General features: G+C 46.0%; 1 protein-coding gene across 1 annotated transcript in view; it reads left to right on the forward strand.

Annotated features, from left to right (window-relative positions):
• The window catches only part of zeb1b (zinc finger E-box binding homeobox 1b), a 60,403-nt gene that overhangs the window by 27,650 nt on the left and 7,621 nt on the right, over window positions 1–25,132 (forward strand). The window contains exons 2-5 of the mRNA XM_050056393.1: window positions 15,783–15,938; window positions 22,808–22,969; window positions 24,098–24,300; window positions 24,850–24,955. Of these exons, the coding sequence (XP_049912350.1) occupies window positions 15,783–15,938; window positions 22,808–22,969; window positions 24,098–24,300; window positions 24,850–24,955 (627 nt within the window). The remainder of the gene's footprint in view (window positions 1–15,782; window positions 15,939–22,807; window positions 22,970–24,097; window positions 24,301–24,849; window positions 24,956–25,132) is intronic.

The following is a 25,132-nucleotide window of genomic DNA, read 5'->3' on the forward strand; positions in this document are numbered from 1 at the left end:
GTCAACTCCAACACAACCATCAACACAAGTCACACTCATGTTGGTGGTGTGACAAGAAGAGCTAGTCTTTGGACAGATCTGTCTTTCTTTCCTCTTCCTTCTGGCTACGCAGCACATCACCACAGTCGAACAGGAAGGCCAGTGTTCAGGGTCACGCACGGCCCAATGGAATTCCCCCTGATCCACAGGGAGCACACGGGTAAAACACAGCTCTGTTTGACCCAGTTCAGCCACCGTAGTGTCAGAGAGACAAAGAGCAAGCTCCTCTTCTATCTATGCTGTTTTTTCCCAAACTGTTTTAGCTCTTGTAGAGTCCAACCCATATGTATAAAAATAACGGATGTAGCCACTGGGACGTCACCAACTGGAGTCTGGTGTCTGGCATTCTGATTGACTGTCACCATCTTGGTTTTTGGAGCCAGAAGTGACCATTTTGGATTAGAGGTTGAAACTGTGGAGGTGCGAGGGGTGGATTCACTCATAACTGTGGGGATGCTTCTCAGACAACCTCACATAAAGCAGCCACGCCCTTAATTGTGCACAACTTTAATCCTAAATAGCATTTAAATAGGTGAGTTATAGGTGACTCGCATTTGAAACCAGCCTCAAGTGGCCATTAGAGGAACTGCAGCTTTTGTTACTTCCGCGTCGGCTTTATTTTTCAGCGCCAGAGTTAAACGCTTGGTCCTTCCTGGAGGAAGATGACCAGAAGGGATATTTCCCCACATGGAGTAGTGTTATGTAATATAATACATTTTAAAAAATGTGGTTACAAGCACAAGTCACTTGTCCACCGGAAGGTTTTGCCCCTGGGACAAAGCTGTTATCAGATACGCATTTTGAAGTGTTTCTACTTGGGGATACTTGAAAAAGAGACGAGGCTTTATCCCAGAAAACATCTGGCTGTTCCCTGCTGAATGACTTCACAGTATGGCTGACATCACATGGGATAGTCCCGCGAGTCCAGTCCAATGATTGCAGCGTGCTTGGGTAATCGAGGTCCCACCCTGTTGGCTGTCGCATACAAGAAACCCTGGTCTGGCCTCCTTCTCTCAGCCTCAGGGAGGAGCAGAAAAGAACATGACTAAGCTGAATGGAGGAAGAGACAGATGTATGTAACTTGCATGCAGTCAGAAAGTAGCAGCAGTGTTTGGTTAGCAGTCGTATTTGTCCACACTATTTTCACACAATCAATCAATTCGGCATCGGAGTCTGGCTGACTCACTTGTGTTCCCCTTCCACGCTCAAAAGCAACAGTTCATTTTTCTCTTGTTTACAGTGCTGGGATACACTAAGCGAGGTGATATAACAGAGTACACAAGAGTCCCACAGCAGCAGTGTTTGACTCACTGTAGGCCCATTACCATAGATGGCAGAGGGGAGTGAGAGATCTGCGCCTATCGATTGCCCCAGCTGGACTGTCGATACTCCCCTTCGAATTCTGACACAGCGAACTAATGGTCTCCCGGGCCGGTGGCAACCAGACACACGCCCACGCACCATCCCAGCACCTCTGGGTGTAATGGACAAAAGAGGGCCCATCAATACATCAATACACGACGGCCCGTGTTTACCTGCTGCCTCAGCCATTTCACCAATCAGCACCGCATTGAGAAGGTGCATTAACAACAGCGCCGCTTGCTCGGCCTGTGATTTTTCATCTGTCCGCCCCTGTTCAACAAATCATAGTTTACGTGTTAGTCATTGCGAGTAGTGAAGGGAGGAGGTGTTGAGCTGGGAGAGGGGCACAGTGGACTAATCTGACCCCCTTATACACACTTTAAGTGAGGTCTTGCAACATGTATACACACACGTACCCTTTGTGTCTCGCCTGGTTTAGCAAGACAAATTTTCGTAGCTGTCCATCCGACAGGTCGCCTGCACTCCACCCTCATGGTCATCTACCAGCAAGGTAATGGTGTGAACAGTACTGGTTGACTGCTCTTCGGCTGTAGCCGCCCTGGAGGCTGGTGTTGTGGGGAGACGGGGCTAACCCTTCCTGATCACACGGGGGAAAGCCACTTTGCCTGGGGAGAAAGGAAAGGATGTAAGGGAGGGGGGGGGCTGAGGTGACAAAAGAGCTTTTGTGGATGTAAGTTTACAGCGTTAACCCCTTTCTCTGCCTGCTTCACATGAATAACAAGAAACCACTGTGACAACTGAGCAATAGCCCCGGGCAGTGTGTTTGATTATGCATTGTGCGTGAGTGTGTGTGTGTGTCAGGGGTTGTCCAGGACGTTTGGCCTCGGGTGTCTTGTGACAGAGCTGACATTCTGGAGAAATGAGAGAGTGGTCAGCTGTTGTCAAAATGCCACAAAGAGGAGGTTTTTCTACAAAAAGGAAGAGCTCTCGCTGCACTTTTGCGTGTTAGTGTCAGAATTAGTGAAGCCACAGTAGGTTGTCAACATGGATCTCGGCCACGGCTTCACTGAGGTGTGCTGACCTGCTGATTGCTATAAATGGGGAGCGGTTGTAAAATTAGACGTAGCCGATAAACAAAAAGGCACTTCTGGGTTATTTCTGCACTTCCACCTGTCTGTGAATGTGTGTACAAGCGTGTGTGTGTATGTGTGTGTGTGCAGGGCTTGTTGCCCCACGGCCTGTCCCCTCACTGAGACATCTGTCAGGCAGAGCCACAGTGTCAACGATTGACCTTTACTGAGGCGCAGGCAACCAGAGAATGCGCACACGCCAACACTAATATTGTCCCTCACTCTTTTAGTTTCTGTCTTTTTATTCCTCTCGCTCACCTCCTTGTTGTCTCCTACCTTCATTTTATTATTCACTTGATTTTCCTCTTTCAGCAGCCACCCTCGTTTCAACCTTTTATGTCTCCTTTCCCCAGCCTCCGCCTCTCCTCTGCGTTCCCTCCGTCTTTCTTTCTCTCAGTCTCTCTGACAGTTTGTGACACTCCCTCCCTGGGGCAGCCATCAGTTCAGATGAGCATCGTATGTGACAGGCCAGCTTTGTCTTTTTAAGCCATTAGCAGTTCCTCTCCTCCCACCTTGCCATCGTTCCCCTCCGTTTACCTTTTCTGCCCTCTTTTGTGTTGGTATGCGCACGTCTTGCGCTGCTGACTGGCAATCTTTGTATTAATCTACATAACAAACACGGTCCCGACTAGAGTGAAGAACTGACGAGTGTAAATATGTGACAGTGTTGATGACGGCGATGTTCAGTCTCCTTAATGAACTGAGGATGAATTCACCAATGCCAGTGATGAATCTGCGCAGTAAGGTATACTTACAGGTAAGCGAGATTTAATGAGATGTTCCAGTCGGAGAATTATTTGTAGCTCCCTCCCTCTTCATAGGCTGGTGTAATTCTCCCTGCTCTGTACTCCCCCACAGTCAACTGTCAAGCCTAATACAGGCAGGAATGTCCAGTCACCTGCTCCTAAAATGCAACAGCCCTGTGCTACACTAACCTAATATAGACCTGCGCTACACAAGCAGGTTGGATAACACGGTTATTGCTCATTGCATATATTTAAACACCTCAATGTGGCCCAGCTCAGCTGTTAGGCCCAGTGCCGGACCCAGCTCATTCAGCAGCCTAGACTAGCCCCCACCTCCCCCCAGATATATTATTAACTCTTATATTTATTGTGTTTATTAGAAGCATAGCTAATGAGACAGCAACACAAATAAATAACTCAGCTAACTAAAGTTGGTACACCGACAACAGACTGACCTATACCGGTGGGTCATTTTTCCCATAGATTTTTTGAATGGGAAAAAAGCGTGTGTGTGTGTGTAGCAGAGTGTGATAACAAATCAGATATTTTGCTTGGGTTCGGGCCACTTGACATGCTATTGTGTTGTGCTACAGCCTATTCAAGTGCTGGAATTTGTTATTTACGTGACAACACCTGAACGCAACACAGGCTCCACTCCAGTTGAGTTAGTGTGTGCTGTGCTGCGCTGCTGTGCGTGCAGCGTGTTTGACTTTGCATAACAGCAGCCTTAAAAATCATAAAGTCTGTCAGGGTCGGGCCAGGCTTGATTATAACTGTCTCGGACTCGGGTAGGGTTTGGTCAAGAAAATGCGGCCCGTCCATGCTCTAGTGTGTAGCTCTTTTTACACAAACATTGCGCTGTAGAGCCACCACAAAGTCCCTTCTTTACGCCACCTTTGCATTTTTGCACAGAACCAAACAACAGCAGCATCGTGCCACTCCGATATGTGATTTTAGATCATATGCCGGCATCTCGGAATCAAAATAAGCGTGACATGTAACGCAACAGCATCAGCCTCTAGTGTGACATATAACATATGCGTCGATAGCACGTTATAAACAGAAACAAAGACGTTATTACTTTTGCTTGAAAGGTAAGGAGCTCCTGGACCTTATTGTTTTCTCAACTTGCGGACATTTTCAGCTGCTGTTCTTCTTCTTGGAGTTAGCTGCTCACTGCTATCAGCTAGGGTAGGTCTCATGCATAACAGGTTGTCAAAGTATCAAATCCTTACCACCCATTATCCCATCCTGCCAGCTGTCTCTTTTATACAGACGGTGTTCCAGCTCTGTTGCTACCTCCAATGCTGGATTAAAGGCAAGACCACTCTGTCCCCCCATCTCGCAATTGTACCATTTATACAAAACGGTGACGTGTCATGGCGGCATGTTTGTGAGTTTTGAGTGGGTGGGTAGCTAGGCGGTTGCCTGTGTTGCCTATGGGAAGATCTGCCACTGGTTAGGCCACAATGCCACAGAGTGGAAACTTAAATATGTAATATACTGTAGTTATATAGTTAATGGATGTATTAGATGTTTGTTGTGCCTATGTCTGTTAATAGAGTATGTACAGATGAGTAGTATTTATGCCCCTGCATGTTATTTTAAGTGAAAGCATGATCCTGTACAGTAACAAACTGTAGGCAAAGACTGGTAGCATTTGCAGCGTGTTAGCCATAGCTCGGTCGCTCTCAGCCGGCTGACCCGTGTGTATCTATGACAGAGTTGGATCAAGCTGTGAAATTGGATTCTGTTGTCTGACAACACATAACAGGCTCAAAAGTTTGGCTTGCCACTTGACAAATGATTATCACACCTCTGACTACATCTGCCTATTGTCCAGCCTTAATGCGGTGGTGGATGATTTTAACACATGTGGGCTCAGACAGTATCTGCCGGCCCAGTCGTGTTGCTGTCATTAGCGCTGAAGTGGTCGGAGAAAAAGGAAACGAGCTATGTAATGAAGTTTGATGCTACTGATGTAACTGACTACATTTAAATGGGCTGAATACCTTTAGGCAGTCGCTCTAATAATATCCTCACAGAGCCTCCACTCAAAATGTCAGCCTGAGACACAAACTGGCAAAATCAAAGGGGAGGAAGACCATTATACCACTGCGCACCTTTCACAACCTATCAGTCTGTAACTGCAGCCTGAATGGAGCCTGACAGCAGAGGTGACAGGGACATTTCATGTTGCTCGCGACACTCCAATGAGGTTTGACGGAGGCTAATGCAACATTAGCCAGGTTTGTGTTTGGTTGCCTGCCTGGTATTACAGAGGCTTTGCACTTAACGTGAAACAGCCGCAACAGAAGGGAAACAACTGTTTGCCAGGTGTGTGCTGACGCTTTCCTGTGTGGGATAAATATTTGTGTTGCTGTTTTGGTGTTGTTTCTGTGTTCGGGGTCATTTCCAGTGCAGTCATGTGCGAATAATATCAAGAGCTCAGGTAACATAGTGTGTTATTACTTGGTGTATAGGCCCAATAGGTGATAGCATTCACTGAGATAATTTGGAGAAAAGAGTGACGGATCAACTGTATTTAAAAAAAGAGCAGAGAGATTAAAGAGAGCAGACGGAAGCATGACTGCATGTTCTCTGGGCTTACCAGAATCTACAGCAGGTGTTTCCTCTCTTTACCTCTCTTTCTTTCCCCCCCCTGCTCACCCGCTTCTTACGCACCTTCTACGTCGCCGCTTTCTCAGTCACCTGCTCGTACTGTGTGAAGCTGGACTGGTTGACTGGGTGGGCATTCTCTCACCACAGACCTGCTGAGTGTTAGAGAACTGGAGCAGGCCTCTTCACTGGTGGATGAAGGGAGGGAGGGATGGTGCAGAGATACTGTAAGTGGGTAGCATTGTAGTGTTTAGGTGTGTGCACGGACGTTTCGTAGCCAGGACTTTTTTGAATCAAATGAATGTGTTAATCTTCAAAAAGTTCATCAGGGCCTTCTGTGATGGATATTCAGACAAGGTCATGTGACCACCCATAATGACTGAAAGCCCTTGACATGCCAAGCATGCCTTCAGCGGCTTAACATGCAGAACACACACGCACACACACTCTTCACTCTCACTTAGGTGTACCACTGTTATTACCGTTGATGGGGCTGTCTCACCTCCAATATAAACACGAGTTGGGAGACAAGTGTAAACTTGGTGGCCGGGGCATTGCTGTGGATTGTGTGCGTGTGGTGTGATCACACCCTCGGGTTCCTACCAGCCCACCGGCCTTATTTAGAAGAGCTGAGAGGAGCCAGATGCAACAACTCTCCGAGGACGCCCAGTGTTACAGAATGTGTGTGGCTCATCACCATGCTCATTAGCCCCGGAGAGAAATACCATCGCCTGCCCAGAACAGCCTGTGACTTCCCCTCAGTAGAAATGCAGTCTATTATCTAGGTGTCACTGAGGTACAGCAGCACTATTAGGACTAACCCTGAGTAATAAAATCATGTGGCCTAATAAGCATAGCACATAATAGACAAGGTTTAGTCATTTTCTTGTTTGAAAAGCATTCCACAATCTCCGAGGTGCAGTTAAGTCTCTTTTGCTTTCCCTAACACTCATTAACAACCGCTGACTTCCTTTACACTTCGAAGTGTCATCATGCAGATTAAGAGAACAATAGGCTCCATTAGCATTAGTGTTATCATGGAAAGTGCTCATCAGATGGGAGATGAGTGACCCGCGGAGGCCCATTAGCTCACGTGCTAAAACCTTGATCAGCATCATTAGGAAGACAAGAGCCCATTGTCTCCGAGCTCACCTCTGAAACGATTCCTATGAAGAGCTCTGCTCCACAGGTTGTTTAAGTGCTTTGATGGAATAATCTTAACCAGTTGTCTGCGTTAGCTGTGTGTTGTTATTTGCCCAGCTGAACACCTGAATCTATCAATGGAGCACAGGGATACACACTAATATTTTAAGCCTACAGGTCAATGAAGCCTCTGAATATGGTCTCCAAAGTAGGGGAGACCGGGGTTGGTTGGCACACAGCTATTTTGTGATCCTTTGAAGGTCACAGAGACAAAAAAATGTTTGTTTTCTGTACCTGCACTCATAAAACAGAAAGTCACCCACTTTTTTGGTGAGACTAACATCTCAGTTTTAGTGGTTTGTGGACTAAACATATTATAAAATAGTGTAAGAGATAGTTTATAGACAAAGGAATCGGTTACATTTTGATACAAGATTTGAAAGTCCGTAACGAGCGATGGTAGCTGGCTAATAAAATCAGTTGACACACGTGCAAAACATTTCTAAAATTATGAGTTGTAACTGTAACTCTATTTTGAAAGGTTGAAAAAAACATTTATATTGCAAGTTAATTAATATTATTTTGACAGGCCAAGGGCAAATGTAATTAGACATTCTGATTAATTGCTTAAAAATGTTTTATTTAAAAAAAAGCATTCATGTGAAAATATTCTTTTAAATGTTCATATTTTCTGGTTCTCGTTTTAATTAAATGTTTTTCTATAGCATTTAAACATTGGGCTAACCAACACCATAATGTGGCACAAATGCACAACATGACTTAAGTTTAGAAAACATGTGTCACATTGAAACATATTTATTTGGCAGAGAGTAAAAAGGGTGCCAATATGTTTTGATTTTGAAAGATGAATCAACGCCGATTTGGCAGTGTCGTTTCATATAGTTAAAACATTGATTTAAAAATTGTTTCAACATTGAAACAGATCGTTCTGAAGTTTCAACGTTTAACGTTGATTGAATTCTGTTAACCTTTTTACAACCATCAGAATTTAATATTGTTTCAATGTTGTTTCAATGTTGAAACAACATTGAAACAACATTTCAACATTGAAGGTCGGCAGTATGTCAGATGGGTTCTTTGTCAAAATACTTTGACAGGACAAACATTTTTTTTATATATTTAGCAATGTGTATTATAATTTTATTTTTTAATGGTCTGCCTTTTTGTTCGCAGTTTGACTTAGTAAACTATACTTCAGTATTAGTAGTAGATCTCAGTAACTAGCTGGTGACAAATTACTGTTCACTGTTTTTGTTGAATGATTAACTAAAAGGCGCAAATAAATCAGGATGTGGAACTGTAAGGTTGCTTTCACAAAGGCTCACAGAATGAGGACTTTGTTGATTTAACCTTTATGTAGGCAGGTAAACTCACTGAGACATGAGGTTTCATTCTCAAAGGAGATCTGATAAAACTTGTTGACCACAGGGGGGGCACCTATAGGGAATATTTGGTGGCCACACAGTAACTTTTTGTGGCTACAGGCCTTCAAGCCATTGTTTATGTTGAACCCTGGAACATTTTACATCTCTTGTAGCACGGCAGGCTGCATCTAAAGTGTCCACTCTGCATCTAAAGTGACTAATTCTCAGGACTTCTTGGTGCTATTTTTACCTCACGCCCATACTAGTGCTTCTGCTTTTTGCCCAGCCTAACTTAGAACAATGAGTAAGAGTCATTTGATGCTGTTTGGGGAGTTTTTGGGTGCTGAATGTTGTGTTGTGTGTCTATGGAGAAACTGTCCAGGATGTGTCTAGATGTGACTGGCCTCCTCTCGTATGGTTGGCAGACTCTTGTGGTGCAGAGACTTGGCATTAGCTGCTAGGAAACAGTCTCTTGGGACCCCTAGTGCCCTCTCCAGCTAACTGACTGTGGGAAGGGACACTGCAATATGTCCACAGCTCTGTCTCTTAACTACGTGAATCAAACAGCTTTTACCTGACTTCAAGGGCCGAGCACAGGCCTATTGAATTAGCGGCCCGCGGGCCACATGTGGCCCAGAAGCAACCTCTGAGTGGCCTGGGCAGGGAGTGGTATTGAGACCCAGTATTAAACGGTCTGAGGCAAATTTAATCAAACTTGTAATAATAATAACAAGCTCCGCCGTAATCAGCTCTTATCGTTACTTTTTAAAGTTTTGATTTCATGTATGATCGTGCTGCAGCCTCTCTCCTGCTCTCTGCATGTCAGGGCTGACCTCCTCCTCACAGCACACACACACACACACACACACACACACACACAGCAGAGTGAAGTCAGACAACAGCAGAGAGGCTGCAGTGCAGATGAAGGAAGTATAACTTCAAGATTACTCAAGTTGACAACAACTACGCTTGCTGAAAATGTGGCCCATCGACATTTTCTGATTTTAAAATCCGGCCCGGTTGAACTTGTAATTGAATAGCCCTGGCCTAGCAAGTTTGAGGAGCCTGCAAACAAGCCAGCCATGAAAAAAAAAATCCCCAATTCTTTTGTTTTGTTATAGGCACTTGAGTTGACCTTCCTGACTCTGTGGGAGGAAGGCTGTTGTTTTAACAAAACCAGCAGCGTTTACCTCAGCGCTGAATGAGGCACCTCACCTTGAGACGGCATACTTGAGGTTTTGAATGGCACGGCTTTGTTTTACTTTGGTTCGAGCTGGGGTTTTTTTGTAGTGGTTGGCTTCCCTGAGAAAATGCCATTGCGGAGCCGCAAGGGCAGACTCTGTGACGACAGGGTCTGTACTCTTTGAGGATGCCTGTGGTAGTTTCACCACTGCCTGCCTGGCCCTGAGCACCGAATGAGATAAGTGGCGTACCTCAATGAGGGGAGCCTGTACCAAGGCTAAATATAGAGACAGAAGAGAGGTAGAAGGGCAGACAAATGGTGGCTGCCGCTTGTGATGAGTCAATATGTCTAATCACAAGCAGAACAACAGCAGACCTCAGAATATGTGTCAGTCAGACGGCTGAAATTAGCAGCAGGGAAAGAGCACACCCTTTGATCTGTCTCTTTAAGATGGGGAAAAGTGTTTTGGTTGGACATTCCCGACATACCTCCTACACATTCTGCCACGGTGCTGTCAGCCTGTATAGGTTTACAGATGTCCTTATAGGTAATGAATCAAGATAAAGCTCACTTCAGACGGTAATGTGTTTGTTCACAGGCTATATATGTTTCTCTGTGTCCTCATGTACAGCTCAGTTATTAAGCCAGTCACTCACACCTTGAGGGCCTCAAAGCACAGAGATAGCTCACTCCCACAGAGGTTGAGATACTGCCATTCCTATCTGGCACTCCTCAGTGTATGAAAGCACAAACCAAGCCATCTGCTGTCGTACACATACACGACTCCACAGTGATTTTGAGTTCCTAATGTCTCTTACTCATCAATCGGGCCGGCATCAAATAGCGTGAGCCTGAAATAAGCGCCAGCGAGTTTACATAATTACAGGACAGAATCTACAAAATGAACCCGCGTCAAGGGACACATAGCGCTTGATGTTGTGTGCTGACAGATCAGTGAAGATATGCCCGCTAAGGTGATCCCCTCCAACGGGGGAACGCTGGGACTGTTTTGGGAGTAACCCACCCAGTCACCCATTCCTTTGCCAGTAATTGATACAGCCTGGCAGGTGTCATAACAACACAGCCCTCTCTCCAGCAGGCATATTTAAGTGTGGCTGACATGAACTGTCTGGCACTGTCTTTCAATAGACTCTGGGAACTTTGCAAGGGGGAAAGAGGGTGACGACTGATGGTGAAGGTGGAGAAATTCAAGCAGCTTTGGCTTCAGTCATTTAGTGAGGTGTTAGCGGGGTAGTGCAGCTATAGCCTGTGTGTGTAGCATGTTGAAAAGACGTGTAGGTGAAGAGTAAATAACATACTGAGAGCTAGTCTGCTACCATCAGTTACAGTTGGAACCAGGATACAGTAGGTCTTCTTAGGTAAAGGCTTAAAGGGACTGTTCACTCCAATATCAAAAATACATATTTTTCCTCTTACCTGTAGTGCTATTTATCAACCTTAATTGTTTTGGTGTGAGTTGCAGAGTGTTGGAGATATCGGCCTAGTTCACATTACACGATTTTCACCATGATTTTGACGTCGCAGAAGAGCCACCTTGGGTCGGAGGTGAGTCGGCAGGTAGTCTGCCACGACGAGTCCTCATGTGCAAACAAGCCTATGAGCAAGTTGCCCCTCGTCTGCGACTGGGACTGGATATCTGGCATGCTAGAAAACTGGAGAAGTCTGACACGACTGACAAAAAGCATCAGCCAATGAGAGGCGGGATACGTCCCACGTCAGCACGCAGGAGGACGTAGGGTTGTCAGGTCCAGTCGCTTCTTCTGGGCTTGTTTCCATAGCCCTGGTTGCTTGTTTCTCTCCCAAGATCTGGCAACACTGACAAGCCGGCAAGCAACAACAACAATGGCGGGGTCCACGGGATCACGGGGAGCGCGTTGTGTTTGGACCCAGGCCCTGGAGGCAGATCTGATTCAACACTGGGAAGAATATCTATGCCTTTACGATGTGTCGTCTCCAAGTTAAGAAACGTAGTTTGGTGACGTCACCGCGTTATCTGGGGCTCTGTGGACGAGGGCTCGGTGGAGAAATCTTGTGGTCGTAATGCTGTTGGCGAGACTCCTGCTGACAGAAACACATGTTGACAGGTATGAACAGTCAAAAGATTACCATAGTCTCTGTGACGCAAAATCAGGGTGAAAATCATGTAATGTGAACTAGCCTTAACTTTTCAATTGTATGTTTTTGGCACCACAAGCTGAGTGCCATCTAGTTCCATTATACTGGAGAGAAGTCAGACACCTCTACGGCTGATATCTCCAACAACTCACACCAAAACAATCTGGGTTGATAAACAGCACTACAGGTAAGATGATTTTTTGTAGTGACGATAGTTGTAATCAAGGCTTGTTATATTGAAGCTATGGGGCTTCAATTGATTGTGTCCTATTACCCAGATCCAGAGACCATCTGTGTGTGGGAGGGTATTGTAAAGGTGTGATCTCTGGTCAGGGGTTACGGACTGCCTTAAAGCCAAAGCCATGGTTACAGGCTATTATTTTCTCAGGTGTTCACCACACTGCAACCTATGGAGGAAAGCAAACTTTCAGAAGTAAGCGCTTCACCTCCTCCACCTACCAATGCTTTCTCTCTCAGCTGCGTAGGAGTCGTCCTCCTGTTGTGTGCTAGCATGTTAGCGCTAATGAGGCCAGCTGTCCAAACGCTCAGCCGGTCAGCCAGAAGGGACTGCAGCCTTTGTTGATGCTAGGTGTTACATCTCCTGTTGGAACACACATTTTTGTTTCAACACCGCCAACCATTTGGCACAGGAAGAGCGTCTCTGTTCAACCCCCCCACACCACCAGCACCACCCGCCATCCTTCACTCTTTCTCTCACCCCCTTTGCTGTACTTTGCAGCTCCCACTTTTATTGTCCCGGTGGCCGTTGCCACCTCCCGTCTGCACACACCAGCACATTGATTTTCTCTCTACAGCTTTATATTTGATCATTTTCTCTTGACACTGCCGGCGGAGAGTGTTGCCTTTGTAATCGCTGACCTCAGCTCCACACCTGAGTGGCTGTGGCCCTAAACAGCCTCTCAGACTCGTCCTAAAGCACCTTCTGTTTCAGAATGAAGTGTTGCACCCTGTTTGGGCTGCTGAACGGACAATACATCACCTGGCAGAGTGTCTCTGACAGAAAGGAGAGGTATGGATAGGGACAGAGAGGTGGTGGTAAGCAGACAAGGGAGAGGGGAGAGAGGGACAAGAACAGACCAGTTTATACAGTCTCACAATGCCATATAAATTCAATTAATTGTCAGTTTATTTGAATGGGATCCCAGCTTTGTGGCTCCCAGGTCTTCAATTGTCCAGTCGGCTGGACTGCAAAGGATGTGCAACACCAGTGAGTTTATCTTTTGAAAACTACAATATGGTGGCGATCACATCATATTAGAGGAAAAAAGATATGAGGAACAGTGTGAAGAGAGGAAAGAGGTTGAGAATGAAATAGCTCTCCTGATAAACCCCGATAGGATTTCGCAGCTGCGGCACAGCGGTGTTGACCCCATGAACGACTCGCCAAATAACAGTGCTTCTCCCTCCTCCTCCTCCACCTTCCATGCCTCCTCCCCCACAACTCCTTCCTCCCGCCTCCCCCTCAGCCTGAACCCTTGCACGTCTGCCGAGTTTGTGTGAATACCAACCGGTTGTAATGACCTGCACAATGCAGAGAGACCTCACCAAAACAATTCTCATTGATTGAAACGGAGGATCGTGATTCTCCCAGATACGCCTCCTCTCGACAAAAAACATTAGCAGCCACTTCAGAAAGAGGTGGGCGAGTGGGGTTGGGGTGAGTGAAGATAGAGAGGGAGAAAAAAATGTTCAGGTGCTTTGTACTGGCAGTGCATATTCAGCGAGTGAATGCAGGTGGTGTGTGTACGTGCAAGCGCTGTGTGCAGTGTGTATGATGTGAGATAAAGTAGCTGGAGAGGTAGTTTCAGTGCTGCAGCCCGGGCCCTCTGCTGACTGGGCTGCTCTCACTGGAGAATTGATTTGGCCTCCAAGAGGATCTGTAGCTCTCTCAGTGGAACAGAGGGATGGAGGGGGGGGAGGAGGAGAGAGAAATGGAAGGAGAGTGGGTGGAAGTAACACAGGTGGAATTGAGAGATGGAGGAACTGGGTGGAAATGAAAAGAAGACACAGGAACACACACTCGCGCACTCACACACATCTGAGGCAGACAGTCGGTCAGGAAAATTTACTCCCCGTAATAACCCTCTCTGTAGGCTGGCTGTCTCTGTGTCTCCTGGCTCCTTCAGCCCATAACACAACCGACCAGGTCACACTGACTCCCACACAGCACACACACCACTTCAGCCCTGCAATCTAATGATCTCACACGCTGGTACTGTATGTGTGTCTGCAAGTTTCAAAGTGTGAATTTTCTCTTTCTCTGCAACACGGAGCCTGTTGTTCCTCGAGTTTGTTTTCACTGCAGATTCATACCTTTTCTCAAAATTTCATTTGCTTACTTTTACTTCTGAGAATGACAACAAAAACTGTGAAACGCATGTCAGTCTACAGGTTAATTTTACTACTCTTTAGTTGACTGCACGGCACACATCCTGGGTCTGACGTGAGCTAGCTGGTGGTGCCACTCATTCGGCAGTTACAATTAGTACCACCTTCTTGACCAAACAGCATTGCACTGGAAACATTCAGTACGTTTACATGACATAGAGAAAATCGTTTTATTATGTGTGTTAGTCCAACTAAATCCAGACTTTTAAAATACACTTAAACATGCTAGTCCGACTGAAATCCGTATGTATACAGTCAATTGGACCCAAACTGATCAAGGTGCTCTGCGTATTAAATGCATAACAGAAGAAGAAGTCGGTAACAACATGGTAAAATCTAGATTCAGAGCTGTGCATTTTTAGACGGATGTGGAGACACAGTTCATGCTGTGTCAGTACTGATTGTGCTCACCTTATGGTCTCCCAAGGTCACCATGGTGAATAAGCACTTAGATATTGAGCTGCAAAGCCCCTTTAGCATTGTTAACTTGGCCTATGTTAGCACTGTTAGCAATGTCAGCACGGCCAGTGGTGCTAACACACATTAGTTACAAGGCTAAAGGGGTTTTGCGGCTCAAAATGAGGCCACTTACACAATGAGGCAACCGACCAGGACGGCGTTACCATAGGATGTAGATAAAGATGTGCGATGCGTCTCCACTTACCCACAAAAATTAGGCGGAAATATGCCGGATATGGCCACTTCAAATCACTGACTAATAACGTATCAGAACATGAAGGGGGCGGGGTTAAGGACCTATACTGCTGCCAGTCGATCAAGATGTTTTGGCTTCACTTTTGGAGAGCTGTCATGTCGTCCATTTTTATATACAGTCTATAGTTGTTACCAGCAGTAATGGCAAATGAGTGCAGGGTGACCAAGGCGACCAAAGCTAACCAGTGAAGACCAGAGGGTGGGCAGTGAGCATTACGTTCCTGCATGTTAACACAGGCTGTCTGTCAGCAGAGCCAGCAGAAAATAAATTGCAGCACATTTAATTCACAAAACATTTGTATCTCACCTCCTCTGAATGGATAGCACTCTGAAATGTGTCACTGAAGCTCACTGAGTCAATGGAGCGCTGGACTAAAAGGAAAGGTCTCTTGTATTTCATGTCATTTTGCATTTTATTCTCAAAATTAACCTGTTAGTTGCCAGCTAATGGATGTCAGCCTCTCAAAAGCAAAATAAACCAAACCTGACATCCCTACTTTTACCACATCGAGACATCCAAATCATCAATCGCAGTATTTTTAACAACCCTCCATTCACTCTGTTGTTAGTGCCCAAGCTGTTTTATTCCCCCCTGCTTTAACAACCCACCTTCCCCATGGGGATCATTTAAAGTTTCATTTCATCTATGGAAGTTAGGCTGTGGTCTGTTTAATTGGCGTTTCCAGCTCGTTACCCCCTCCTCCTTTGACCATTCCCTTTAATAGTTCTGACATTTAAATGACATAGTACATATATTTAACCTCTCTGACTCACGGCCTTTAACATTGAGTGCTCATAATCAAGAAGCACATACAGTACGCCTCCTATTATCTTTATCAAGGATAAAAAGACTAAATGTGTGTAACTGGCTCCCTCTCCTTTAAAGACTAATTAAAAAGATAGACATAATCTGAGCAGTCAGTCTAACCTCTATCCTCCGTGTCTCCTTGCGCAGTGACTAACTACAATAATGTGGTGGAGGCCGGCTCAGACTCAGACGATGAGGACAAGCTGCACATCGTGGAGGAGGAAGGCAGCCTGGCGGATGGGGCCGACTGCGACAGCACCCTGCCAGACGAGGAGCACCCCAGGGAGCGCTGCTGGGACGGAGGTGAGACCACACGCTCACTCATAGGGCACATTATTATTCTTATTATCACACGCTGAATCATGCAAACACACTTCTCATCTTCCTACACACCATTTCCTGCTCTGTTCCACTTTTCTGCATTGCGGAAAAGTTCAGCACAAGTGCTCATTTAATCTTATTTTCTGCTTTAAAATCTTTAAAATGATGCCAGTGGGGGATAACAGCGCTTGATTCACAGTTTGCCAGAATTGTCTTTAGGTTAGTGCCAGTTTATTGAGACGTGGCACTGTAAGGTTTTTCGCTATCATCATCCAAATTACACTGAGTGATTTTTCCGTATAAGAACAATTGACTTCCTAAGACGTATATTTTCATTGTGTCTACTTTCATGGTCAGTCCTGCCATCGTTAGGCTGGCAGAATATCTTTGAACCTTACTTCTATCTGCTCAGGATAAGAGCATTACTTCAAATGCCTCCAGCACATGAACGCAATTGTGTCACGCAGCCTCTTTATATACTGTTACGAAATTAATTGTTCGACTGCTGGTGTCTCATTTTGACCTCAGCCAACGTGAAGCGGGCTAAGTTAAGAAATGTCTCGCTGACGTCTGTGCAAAGTTAAGCACCAGGCTTTGTCTCATTGTGAAACACGGAGTGCAAGGAAACAGGTACTACACGTGCTGGGCTTCCAACTAAGGCAGGAAGCACGATATTAAACAAAGACAATGCCAACAGAGGGAGAGACCTTCAAGCACAGAAAATAGCCTTGCAGGCAAAGAGCCGGCGGAGAGCTTTATGGCACTGGTGGGCATTGGAGGGGCCGCCGTGAACTTCTTTTTACCTCAAACCATGTGGAAGTGACATCAGAGGCAGCTCACTGCCACAGGAAGGGCTGACATCACTCCCCACTCCCCCACCCTCCCCCTTTCAAAACAACAATCGCAGGTGCTGAAGGATGTCGGTGTTTCAACCTGGGCCCAAGGCCTCAGCGCTGCTCTCCTGACCTCACACTGTATGTGGCTATAAATCTATGTATATGTGTGTGTGTGTGTGTGTGTGTGTGTGTGTGAAGCTGTTAGTTTCGGGCCTGCGCCAAGTACAGTATGTGCAACATTGTGACAGCCCTGTATGAAATGTAATTAGATATTCAGCCACAAGAATATTTATTTTAGGGTGTTGCTCCTTGCACATTTTGGCTGGATTTTTCTCGGGTGAGAGATGTGTGAGACCGAGGGGGGCTTTGATTTAGCAAGAGGTCAAGTTAGCACATGCGAAAATGTCCAGCGACCTATCACTTTCAGTTTAGGGAGGGATTTTTAGAAATTCCTCTCCAAGGAGTTTCAGCTCGGTGAGTTTCAGTTGCGAGGTTTCGGTTGCACATAAACAGGCTTGAAGCACAGACCTATGCACAGCGTAGCCACCTATTCCCCAGACTATGCTGTCATTTTCATCACCGCTCTCCAGCTGTACCTCCTTGCATAAAGGGAAAGTTGGAGGAAGAATAATGTCATTGGTTTTGGCCGGGGCTCGTGAACATTAAACACTTCAAAAGCATGAGTTACACTGAAACAGCTCAGTGAGCTGGCTGTGCTCCACAGTTATGCCTGATCAGGCATATTTTCTTTTGCTCTCACTCATGAGCACACACACACACACACACACACACACACCTCTGTGTCTTGCTCTCTCACTGCCCTCATATCATACATCAAGCAACATCTTTGCTGTCGCTCTGGATCAGACTGATGAAACATAGGGAAAGCCGCAGTCCTTTAAACAAACACTCTTCTCTCGTCTCTCATCCCTTCATCCCTCCCTCTGTTGCTTTCACTCCTGAGAACAGAGGAGTCTCTGGTGCAGCCTTGAAAAGTGACCACCACCCACTAATCTTCTCTTCAGCGTCGCCCATTTTGCTTCAAATTAAAACCTTGACACCCCTTCTCCTGAGACTGCCGCGCTCCAAAACCAAAAGGTGGTTTTTCAGTGCGTTGCCGTCTCTCCTTTCCTCCCCTCCTTTTCCCTTTTTACACTCCCGTTCTCTCTCTCACTGTTTCTCTTGTTCTGAATCATTCCTCTTGATTATATGGTATCATGGGCACCCTGCTCGCTGTCATTACTCATTCACTCCTAAATGATTATGTAGTGGTGGAGCAGCCCAGTGTCGGTGCAGTAAACTGCTGCCTGTTTTCCTCTAAGAACAGGCTGACTAACTCCAGGGGATCAAAAGTAAAGAGAGCATTGACCTGGGAGGGCTTGTCCTTTATATTTGATGAGTTGTAGAGCATGATTACATCTCAGAGAATGGGCAGGGTGGACATGGAGAGCTTTGATATTGTGAGGCTGCAGTGGCACTTAATGACAGCGAAAGGCTGGGTTTAATTGCATGGAAATACAGTCTAAGGCTGCTGGAAGATGAGCTGGTTGTTAGTGAAGTGTGTTGGGTGCACTTGTGCTGTGCTGCAGTGAAGCTGCACGGCTCTCACGCACAACGACACTTAGTATTTCCTCACTGTTGGCCTGACATGCAGTGATGATATCTGATGTTTCTTAGAATTGGTCACAGATCCGTTTGGATCAGCATGGACACACAGGAACACCTACATTCCTGCGTGCCTTATGTCACCGCGTGATGTTGAAAGTGAGCCACCCCTCTGGACAGGAAAGGGAGACTCTCCAGAGAGCTGGGAGGATTGTCCAGTGGAGACACACAGCACAAATGTTTGATAACGCTAAGCCAAGGATAAGCAAATCATCCTGAATTTGGAAATACCTCACATGCATCCTCCGTCTTACCTCCTGTTGATGGGAGATAAAGTGGAACAGCTTTACTAATGATTGTGGAATATTTGAGCTGTTTGTGCGAATCCTTATCACTGATATGTCTCTCCCATCCGAGATAGAATCTACAAACGGGTCTGGATGCACATCTACAGGAAGCGGTGGGGGCAAAGGTTGGCCAGGGCAGGAAATGCATCATGGGATACGGCTGTATCATGTTGCAGAGATGTAGGCAGAGGAGGATGAGAAAGGAGCGAGGGAAAGAGAGGAGGACAGAGTGGGTGGTCTGGTGATTTTGTTCGAAAACGTTCTATAGCTAGGTTACACTGTAAAACAAATAAAGAAGAACGACTTTTTTTTTACATCAGAGCTGCAGCACAATGTCCTGCTACAACCTCACGGGGCCGTCGTTCTGGGGTTTTTGAACTGATTTTCCACGTGTGCAATGGTGCATTCACATCCCTGCGTCAGCACATAAATGGCCTGTGTGATGTTTCATGTCAGGGGAGCAGCCTGATAACACGGAGCCGCCTCAGCCAGGCTGTGAACCCTTCTGGCCTCGCTCTGTACTTAACAAAGAGCAGACACACACACACACACACACACACACAAGGAGTGAAAACAACCGCTTGTCATACCTTTGCAGCACAAACCCCCGACTGGGACTCTACTTCACACATAGGCTCAACATTTAGTAGCCTAGAGGTGTGTTGGGGTGTTTGGATGCTGCCTTTGAGCAGTGAAAGGGAGCTAAACACAGTCAGATCAGCACTTTCACACATGCAACACTGTTTGGCCACAGCCACACTAATACGTCTTGCTATGTTTATGCCTAGCATCTGCACTACTGCAGCATTTTGGAACCTCTAAAATGGAGACCTTTCAAACTCTACTCACCCAGTCTTGGTTTGAAAACTGCTGGGTTGTGTTTGTGTGGAAACACAGACGTTTGGAAGTGATGACACAGACACCCACGTTCACTTCCTGATTGGATCTTATCAGTCACAACGAACCGAGCCAAAACATTAAAGCTATAACGACATACCTTTTGGGATTTTACCCATGTTTTGTGGGTGCTCCCAGAGGTGTGGACTTGAGTTACGTGACTCGGACTCGAGTCAGACTGAAGTCACAAGTTTGATTACTGTAGGCTTGAATTTACAAATTCAAAAAAGAGTTGCAGTTCAACTTAGACTTGAACATCAACAACTCGGACTTCACCTGATCTCGAAGATTTTTGACTAAAAAATACTTGAAACCCTTCCACAAGCCCAAATATGCTATGTTTCCTGAATCAACTAACATAAACACTGTTCATTACCAGCAAATCGACACTTAATCCTCCATTTCTATTTTGCCTGAACCAGTCCGACAGCATCCAATCAAGTTGCAGGAGAGAACCATCTCTCAGTGACAGCTACCAGCTCCGAGCCATAGTTGGGACCACGCTGGCTTATTAACCATAACTTTAGCTTGGCCTGTCATTAGGTGGTAGCTAGCTTCTAGCGGTCCGGACCACTCTGCAGAAGAAAGGATGGCGTGGCATTCGGGTGCCTGTTGACTAACAATGGCTTTATTGCAGTCTTCACCGCAGAACAACAAACATGGCCGTCTCATGAGATTTAAAAGAAGCCCTGAGCTCATCTCGACACTTAACTTTACTGCTTTCATCACTATTTGCTGCAAGCGTCTTCACCATGACGCCCCGAGAGAGCTGCTGCCCTCCACACACACAATGAAGCACATGTCACACACTCACAGGTTACCCACAAGGCCACCGCCCTTAAAGGGGAAAAAGGGTGAGCAAGTAACAGCGCCAAAAAATGAGACCAAAGATCATTTTGTTTGCGTTCAAAAACTACACGGGTGTCGACAAAACACGGATTGCAGCATGTAAAATGTGCAGCTAAAAATTACGGATTAAGACGCAACAACTTCCAGCTTCGTTCAACATTTGAGGTTGCACGTAAAACAGTAAATCGAGGCTAATTAGCATACTTAGCTACGAGCTAATGCTAAGCTAACTTGATTCGTGATTCATCAAATCATGATTATTGTAAATGTAATATATTGTTACACTGTTGTTAGCATGGCATTATATTTCAGGAAGAGCACATTATGACTTGTTGAGGACTCGAAAATTAAAGTTTAGGACTTGGGACTTGCAAAACAATGATTTGGTCCCATCTCTGGGTACTTCTTTCAGATTTTAGATTCCTCCGGTGATGGATGCTGCTCCTGGTACGCTCTGATATCTCACCATATTTGCTTTCTTATGACTCTCAGTCTGTTTTCCACCTCCTTGACCACCTTGTACTGATGTGTTACTGCCAGTAACAGTTCCACCTTGTTGTCGGTCCAAGCAAAGACATGTCTGGTCTTGCTTTTCAACATCTTTGTAGTATTTTCTGTAACTAAGCAACAAACCAGTGCAGACAATCTGCTTCCTGTTTACATCAGCGCACACATGCCCAGTGTGTGTAATGGAGATCAATTCTGAAAAGGCGCTAAAACACTTGTGTGTACAGAGATCGTTTTTGTTTTAAAATGTAGTTTTAAAATGAGTGTGGATGTGGCCTGTCTTCTCAACAGCCCACAGGACAATGACAAATATAAGACAGTTCATTAAAAACAATGGTGGGCGTATTTCCCAGAATGTTGAACTATTTCTTTAAGATGAAGAAATGTAGCAAACATGTGAGGGGGTGTTGTTGGTCATGGGAGACACGCCGTGTGATATGTGGGGGTTAGCAGCCCCTAAAGTCTTCCTGACCCTCCACTTTATGATGAGAATCTCACAATTCCACTTTCTCAGCACCTGCTGTTGGCTTCTGCTTTGCATACACACACATGTTCACCAACACACGGCCTGTTTCTCTGTGTTATCTGCTACCTCTGGGGTTTTTAACGGGGCGGGAGGTTTCTGCGAACGGTCTTTAATAACCCTAGCAACAAATGACTGCGCTCGCATTGTGTCACGGCTTTGTTAAGGTGCACCAGAGGAAGCCAGAGTAAGAGTACTGGTATTCACTGTGCGTCGGTGAGTCATGAAGCGCTACACCTGTTCCCATCTCCGAGGAGAACACAGCTGGCCCCGTCCTTCAGCACACACACAATTCACAAAGCACAATCCTCAAATCTCCTCTAAGCTGGAGAAGTGCTTAAATCAGTCGGTAAAACATCTGCCCAGTAAACACCAGCGCAGCATCCACAGTAGCCTAACTTTGCTTTTAGCTGATAGCTCACCCTGGTAATTATTCCCTGTAATGATACACATAGGCACACTAACATATCCATAGAGGTATAATGCTCAGTTTAATCGCCGACACACTATACTTGGTTCCGGTATCCACTTCAGGAAGCTCTGGGAGAGCAGAGATGGGAAGAGGGAAGGAAGCTTTCGTGCACCTAAACTCCATCCTCAGGTTACACTTCCTATAAGCCGCAGCGTGGTAATTAGTGCTCGTTAGACTAGCTAGACGGGCTCATGTGATGTGGAGGAAGAACGCGCGCGGCTCCCACATGCAGACTCTCATTTGCTGGGATATTAAACACAGTCTGAAGGCCAAGCCTCTCCAGAGAGCCGAGCATGGTGTGTGTGTGTGTGTGTTAGCCTGTGTGTGTACATGCATCCGTTCCTGTGTGATATCTACACGCCACAATACATCAGGACAAGATTCATCACCCAATTATCAGTCCCAGTCTCAACAAGTACCTTACCTAACATTGTAAATAGAGGGTTGCCATTCAGTTCTTACAAAGAGCTTGATGCTCATACAGTAGCCCGTGGCCTTTGATGCTAATTAGTTTTCGCATCCTATTGTGAACAGCAGCATTCAGGATGTTTGTTTTTTTTCCCTCTGGCGCCGCATGCCTCATTCCAGGCTGGTGAACATGTCATGATCAAGGGCTCGGACTGTAGGATCCGGTTCAGCTACAATGACACTCACCATGACATTATTGGATTATCACATTTCATATACAAAAGGTTAAGGTTTCATATGTGCAGCCAACACCGACAGAAGAACATGTACGTCTTGAGAGAACGGGGTAATCGATAATACCTTTCTGCAGGCATGACTTTAATCAGTGTGTGTTTGTCTCCTCACAGTGAAGGAGGATTGTGTGTCAGACGCTGAGGATGATGTGAGCACAGACGCCCTGGTGGAGGAGATGCTCCAGCAAGGAGACACGGCCGTCATCTACCCAGAGGCCCCGGAGGACGAGCCTCAACGCCAGGGCACACCTGACGCTGGCGTCCATGACGAGAATGGTACACCACACAGCCAGTCCCTTCATGTTACACATAAAAACACTCTTAACAAGATCGTTTCTGTGTACACATCCCTCTCCTGAAATACATAATGTCCTTTGTGCATTGATTGCTTTAAATGTCATTCATATCTCTATTAGTAGTGCACACAAGCAAGGTGTAGTGTGCCACACACACACGCTAAAACACACACTGCTATTTCCACTCGAGAGCTCCCAGTTGCTGAGCTCTCACACTATTACTGCACCTACCCAGTAATTACTCGCCCCCTGGGGATGGATCTACCTGCTCCCTGTCTCACCTTAGGTGTTAACTCCACCCCATTAACGCCACTCTCCGACATCATTACACACACCGCTATTTGTTAAGTGCAGCACACGGGGGCCTTTATTGCTCCCGGGCTTTTGGCTTTTACCTGCTGCCACAGAGGGGGGGAAAAAAGCGAGGGAGGAGGGGAGCGCCGGAGGGAGAGGGGAGGAAGAGAAACAGCAACACCTGAGCAAATTTGTCACGTCTGTGCGAGCCGTGACTCACAGCTACCTGAGCGATAATGTGTGTGCATTCCCATCCCGAGGCCCTCACCTGTCCCGCGGGGGAACTTAATACATCACCTGTTAACGAAGTAATGCTTTACCTGTGTGGGAGCCGGCCAACTGAGACCCTCTGTTGGATCTCGGCAGGCGGCGGTTGTTTACAGAGCTCACTTTTTCTTACATGCGTGGGTGTTTTTGAAACGTTCCAAATGCACAATAGGCAATCAAATGATTGAGTTTCAGGCATGTGAAAGCTATAATCGCCGGGCTTTGTGTCAGTACAAAGCAAAAATAAACTCCAGTCCCGCACTGGCAACCCAGCATGCTATTTTTATAAAGGCAGGAAGGCGTTAGTATGGATCACTAATCAGCTTTTATCCATTTGGTTACCTGGGGGCTGTTTACCTGTGGGGGAGGATCTCTCAGTGATTGGTGAACTAGCAGAGGAGTGTGACTGTGGCAGACCTTGTGTAACATCAAAGAGCCCTCCCTACTGACCATGTGTTTTTAACCCCCTCTTCTCCACCTCCACCCCCTCACTCTCACATATGTCAGTAAAACACTCTCCTCTTGTGCTTTCTTTCCCCCCACCCAGGAACTCCTGATTCCTTCTCTCAGCTGCTCACCTGCCCGTACTGCGCGCGTGGCTACAAGCGTTACAGCTCCCTGAAGGAGCACATCAAGTACCGGCACGAGAAGACTGAAGAGAGCTTCAACTGCCCCGAGTGCAGCTACAGCTTCGCATACCGTGCCCAGCTGGAGAGGCATATGACGGTCCACAAAGGCGGACGGGATCAGGTAAAAAGTGGCCGACGAACTCCTATAACGTCCTGTTTGATTTAGTGTTTCTGCTCGTAATGTTTGAGGCTGCGAGTGAAAATGCAGGGGAGATATTTTGGTTTTACTGTTTCCTTGATTCCTGTTTTAAGAGCATACTACTTACTCTGGTAGTAATGTTGCAGCACTGACTCAAACCAGTCATTTTATATATTCATATTTTTTGTATGACAGATATTCTCTGCTTCAATTTAATATTAAATATGTAAAATATATCAGTCTACACAAATAATCAGTGCAGTTGGATTGCTCGTGATCACTTTCAGTGTCACTCTACTTCTGTAGCTCTGAAGTAATTACGCACTGACAAAGTGATTCTGAATTATGCAAACTCTCATTCTGAGTCCCGTTTCTTCGGCGGCTCACTTCCAAACACGATAAATAAACATGAACTTTTGCCCTCGATTGATTAATGACATTGTGACATGAATTAGCAGCAGTTCAAAGGTTGTGTTTTCATTGTGTGCCTCACTGAACGTCCCTTCTCTCCCCCCCCCCCACGTCTGACAGAGACACATCGCACAGTCCGGAGGCAATCGTAAATTCAAGTGCACTGAATGTGGCAAAGCATTTAAATACAAGCACCATCTGAAGGAGCATCTACGCATCCACAGCGGTGAGTGGACAACCCCCCCGTCACCATGGTAGCATTCTGTGTGTGTGTGTGTGTGTATGGGTGTGTGTGCACGTGAGCTGGCCTACTGTATGCCATGATTCTCTGCTGGCCACAGATGTTTCAGTGTCTGTCCATTGAACCAATATTTATGTTTTATTTATGTTTTTGCCAATTCCC

The sequence above is a fragment of the Epinephelus moara genome, chromosome 11 (assembly GCF_006386435.1).
Source record: "Epinephelus moara isolate mb chromosome 11, YSFRI_EMoa_1.0, whole genome shotgun sequence".
Classification (NCBI taxonomy): Eukaryota; Metazoa; Chordata; class Actinopteri; order Perciformes; family Serranidae; genus Epinephelus; species Epinephelus moara.